The following is a 4,392-nucleotide window of genomic DNA, read 5'->3' on the forward strand; positions in this document are numbered from 1 at the left end:
AGGCCGCCATGCCTGCCGCGGCGGAGGGGTCCGAGGCGCCTCCCGGGACGCCTCCGCCGGACGAGGAGGAGGAGTGGGAGGCGGCGGCGGCGGCGGCGGCGGCGGCGGCGGCGGCGGAGGAGGAGGAGGAGGAGAGGGAGGAGAGGGAGGAGAGGGAGGAGGAGGCGGCGGCGGTGCCGGACGAGGAGGGCGAGGCGCGGGCGGCAGCGGAGTCCGAGGGCTTGCAGCTGCACCTGTCCAACAGCAACCAGACCGGCTACACCGGCGTCTCAAAGATTCCCTCTGGCCGCTTCCGAGTGAAGTGCATGGTGGACGGCAGGCAGAACTACTTGGGAACCTTCGACACGGCGGTGGAGGCGGCGGTGGCGTACGCGCGGCACGCTGCGCAGCAGCAGCAGCCGCAGCAGCAGCCGCAGCAGCAGTTTCCGGGCGCGCCGCTCGCCGCTGCCGACGCCGTCGAGGGGGCTGCGGTGGCGGTCTACTTCTCGGACGTGTCTCGCTGGTGCCGCGGCTCGAGCGTGTCCAAGACTGCGACGGGGAGGAGCTGCTCTTGTCGACCCTCTCCCCTCCCTCCCCTTGTAGGTACCGCGGCGAGGTGGCGTCCGTCAACAACGACGGCACCTCTGGCGTGGGGCGTACGAGCTGTGAAGAGACGCCGTGTTCACACCTGCAGCTGTGAGCAGGCACCTTTGGCGTGGCGTACGAGGACGGCGACGAGGAGGAGGCGGTGCCGCTGGCGGAGCTGTTTCATCCGGCGGCTGAGGCGGGGGGACCCTCCCAGTCGGACGAGCAGAGGCTGACGGCGGCCCGAGAGAGGTGCGTGTGACAGTCGTTCTCGAGATCGCGCGAGATATGAGCGAGAGGTGTGTGAGAGGCAAGGTAGCTCATCGGTGGCGAAGTGGATGTATGGTCCACTGAGACACCTCCTCCTTGTGGAGAGCGAGGTGAGTGTGAGAGCGGAGAGCGATGGGTTGAAGGCCATCTCGGCGATGCAGCACTCACTATCTCCTACGCGCCGCCAACCTGGTCAACGACCGTGTGTGTGATCATCACCTCTAGGCCCACCCACTCCGACGAGCAGCGCGGAGCCTGCGCCCTTGACGACGAGCTCGCGCCCGAGCGGGCCGTCTGTACCCTACCGCCAGAGTCTCGAATCCAGTGTGGGTTCGGTCCCGTGGGTGGTGCGGTAGAGTTCGCGCCCGAGAGCGGCGTCGGCTGCAGCCGCGCGCGTCCGGAGGCGAGGGAGACCGCCGCCGAGGACAGCGAGGAGGAGAAGGAGGAGAAGGAGGAGGGTGGCGAGGAGGAGGGGGGCGAGGTGCCGGTGGCGGCGGAGACGGGGGGCGTGCAGCTGCACCTCTCTAGCAGCAACGCCACCGGCTACAAGGGCGTGTACGAGCACCGCTCCTCTGGCCGCTTCTGGGCGCAGCGCAGGGTGGGCGGAAAGCTGGTCTACTTGGGCTCCTTCGACTCGGCGGTGGAGGCGGCGGTGGCGTACGCGCGGGCGGCCGGCGAGGCGGCGGGCGGCGAGGCGGCGGCGGAGCTGGCGGGGAAGCATGAGGAGTGTGGTGGCGAGGCGGGTGGGCGGAGCGGTGGCGGCGAGGAGGAGAGGCCGTTCGAGGTGGGAGGCCGCTGCGCCATCCGGTGCCCTGGTGCCTCTCTCGGAGCTGCTGCTGTGAACAGCGCCTCTTCACACCCCCTCGTCGGCGAGCAGGTACTCCGGCGGCGCCTTGTACCCGGGCGAGGTCGTGGGCTTTGACGGCGCGTCGAGCCTATACTCGGTGCAGTGCGACGACGGCTAGCTGCTGGAGGACGTCTCGCTGCACGAGATGCTGCGAGAGGAGGCGGCGGAGGGGGAGGAGGAGGAGGAGGAGGAGGAGGAGGAGGAGGAGGAGGAGGCGGAGGGAGAGGACTACGAGGGGGAGCAGGAGGAGGAGGAGGAGGAGGAGGAGGCGGAGGAGGAGGATACTCCGGGATGCGGCAGGTCCTTCGCGGCTGCTGACGCGGAGGGCCAGCGGCCCTAGAAGCGACACTGTCTCCCCATATCTCCCCATATCTCCCCATATCTCCCCATATCTCCCCATATCTCCCCAGATCTCCCCAGATCTCCCCATAGCTCCCCATATCTCCCGCCCTAGAAGCGGAAGACGGACTCTTGTATTCCAACTAGCGCTCGGGAGGACACGGATTCCGCTGCACTCCGTTCGTATTCCGCTGGATTCGCCGTACTCGTAGCCCATGTATTCACGCGGTGCTCTGAGGACTCTGCACAAGACCGCACTCCCCGCCAAGCGAGCCTCCTCCGCCGACTCCTCCCTCCGGCGTCGAGGAGACTTCGAGTCACTCTTCGCGGCCCCGCCGTGACGAGTCGTGGTGCGACGACGAGAGGCATCGAAGGCGGATTCACCGCCGTAGGCTTGCAGCTGCACCTGTCCAGCAGGAACGCGACCGGCTACACCGGCGTCTCAACGACTCCCTCTGGACGCTTCCGCGCTGAGCGTCGGGCCGGCGGCAGGATTGGCCACTTTCGAAAGCTGGTCTACTTGGGCACTTTCGACACGGCGGTGGAGGCGGCGGTGGCGTACGCGCGGCACGTTGCGCAGCAGCAGCAGCAGCAGCAGCAGCAGCAGCAGCAGCAGCAGCAGCAGCAGCAGCAGCAGCAGCAGCAGCAGCAGCAGCAGCAGCAGCAGCAGCAGCAACAGCAGCAGCAGCAGCAGCAGCAGCAGCAGCAGCAACAGTGGGAGGAGGAGGCGATGGAGGCTGATTGGCAGCCGGCCGCGGCGGCGGGCGAGGAGGGGGAGGAGGGCAAGGAGCGGGGCGAGGAGGGCGAGGCGCGGGCGGCAGCGGAGTCCGAGGGCTTGCAGCTGCACCTGTCCAACAGCAACCAGACCGGCTACACCGGCGTCTCAAAGATTCCCTCTGGCCGCTTCCGAGTGAAGTGCATGGTGGACGGCAGGCAGAACTACTTGGGCACCTTCGACACGGCGGTGGAGGCGGCAGTGGCGTACGCGCGGCACGCTGCGCAGCAGCAGCAGCAGCAGCAGCAGCAGCAACAGCAGCAGCAGCAGCAGCAGCAGCAGCAGCAGCAACGGCGGATGCAGCAGCAGCAGCGGCAGCAGCAGCGGATGCAGCAGCAGCAGCAGCGGCAGCAGCAGCAGCATCAGCGGCAGCAGCAGCAGCAGCAGCGGATGCAGCAGCGGATGCAGCAGTGCGAGGGCGAGGAGGGCGAGGAGGGCGAGGAGCGGGGCGAGGAGCGGTCCTTCGAGGCGGTGGCTGTAGCGGCGGCGGCGGCGGAGGAGGAGGAGGAGGAGGCGGAGGAGGCGGAGGAGGAGGAGGAGGCGGAGGAGGCGGAGGAGGAGGAGGAGGAGGAGGAGGAGGAGGAGGAGGAGGAGGAGGGGGAGGGGGAGGGCGAGGGGGGGGAGGAGGACGACGACGACGACGACGAGGGGGAGGAGGGGGAGGAGCAGGTGGGGGAGGGCCCGCGCGGCGCCGAGCTGCGGAGCGAGTGGCCGGCTGCACTCGCCCTGCGGCCGGACTTGGCCGAGCTGGCGCGACTCAAGCGCGAGCTGCGCATCCCCGACAGCCTCGCGCACGTGGCTGCGGCGCAGGACGTGCTGCTCGATCCCGGCTGCTCCGACCTGCGCCCGTTCGCCGAGAAGCACTCGCTGACGTGCGGGCCAAAGGGGCGGAGCGAGTCGAAGCTCTGGAGGGACCTGTTTCGCGTCCTCAAGAAGCTCGGCTGGCACTCGCCGCCCGCCGTCGCCATCGACGCGTCGCGCCCCGCCGATGAGGCGGGAGATCTGGGGAGATCTGGGGAGATCTGGGGAGATCTGGGGAGATCTGGAGAGATATGGGGAGATCTGGGGAGATATGGGGAGATGTGGGGAGATGTGGGGAGATGTGGGGAGATGTGGGGAGATATGGGGAGATGTGGGGAGATGTGGGGAGATGTGGGGAGATGTGGGGAGATCTGGGGAGATCTGGGGAGATCTGGGGAGATGTGGGGAGATCTGGGGAGATCTGGGGTGATATGGAGAGATATGGGGAGATGTGGGGAGATATGGAGAGATCTGGGGAGATGTGGGGAGATGTGGGGAGATGTGGGGAGAGGTGGGGAGAGGTGGGGAGAGGTGGGGAGATGTGGGGAGATATGGGGAGATATGGACGTGCACGCGAGCGTGCATGCCGCAGGCGCTTATCCACAATCTGCAGCTGCTACTGCGTGTCGGCGACCGGCGCGGCGGCTGCGCGTCACGCACCCAGACCGCCTTCTCGACCCTCGCCGTCGCCGTCGAGGCCCCGCTCTCTTCTCTCCTCTTCTCGCCTCGCCATCCTCTCCGCTCGCCTCCTCGCCCCTCTCCTTTCCCCTCGACACTGCGCCACTCTCGCCCCCCC

At 68.4% G+C, this 4,392-nt stretch overlaps 1 protein-coding gene across 1 annotated transcript in view; it reads left to right on the forward strand.

Moving 5' to 3' along the window:
* EMIHUDRAFT_459728 (hypothetical protein) overlaps positions 1-3,276 on the forward strand; it is a gene marked incomplete at both ends in the record, with an annotated part of 6,809 nt that extends 3,533 nt beyond the window's left edge. Inside the window, 8 exons of the mRNA XM_005764136.1 lie at positions 186-362; positions 462-502; positions 583-635; positions 684-816; positions 1,060-1,130; positions 2,413-2,573; positions 2,853-3,001; positions 3,264-3,276. Of these exons, the coding sequence (XP_005764193.1) occupies positions 186-362; positions 462-502; positions 583-635; positions 684-816; positions 1,060-1,130; positions 2,413-2,573; positions 2,853-3,001; positions 3,264-3,276 (798 nt within the window). The remainder of the gene's footprint in view (positions 1-185; positions 363-461; positions 503-582; positions 636-683; positions 817-1,059; positions 1,131-2,412; positions 2,574-2,852; positions 3,002-3,263) is intronic.
* Between the last annotated feature and the right edge of the window lie 1,116 nt (positions 3,277-4,392).

Source organism: Emiliania huxleyi (assembly GCF_000372725.1).
Source record: "Emiliania huxleyi CCMP1516 unplaced genomic scaffold EMIHUscaffold_601, whole genome shotgun sequence".
NCBI lineage: Eukaryota > Haptophyta > Isochrysidales > Noelaerhabdaceae > Emiliania > Emiliania huxleyi.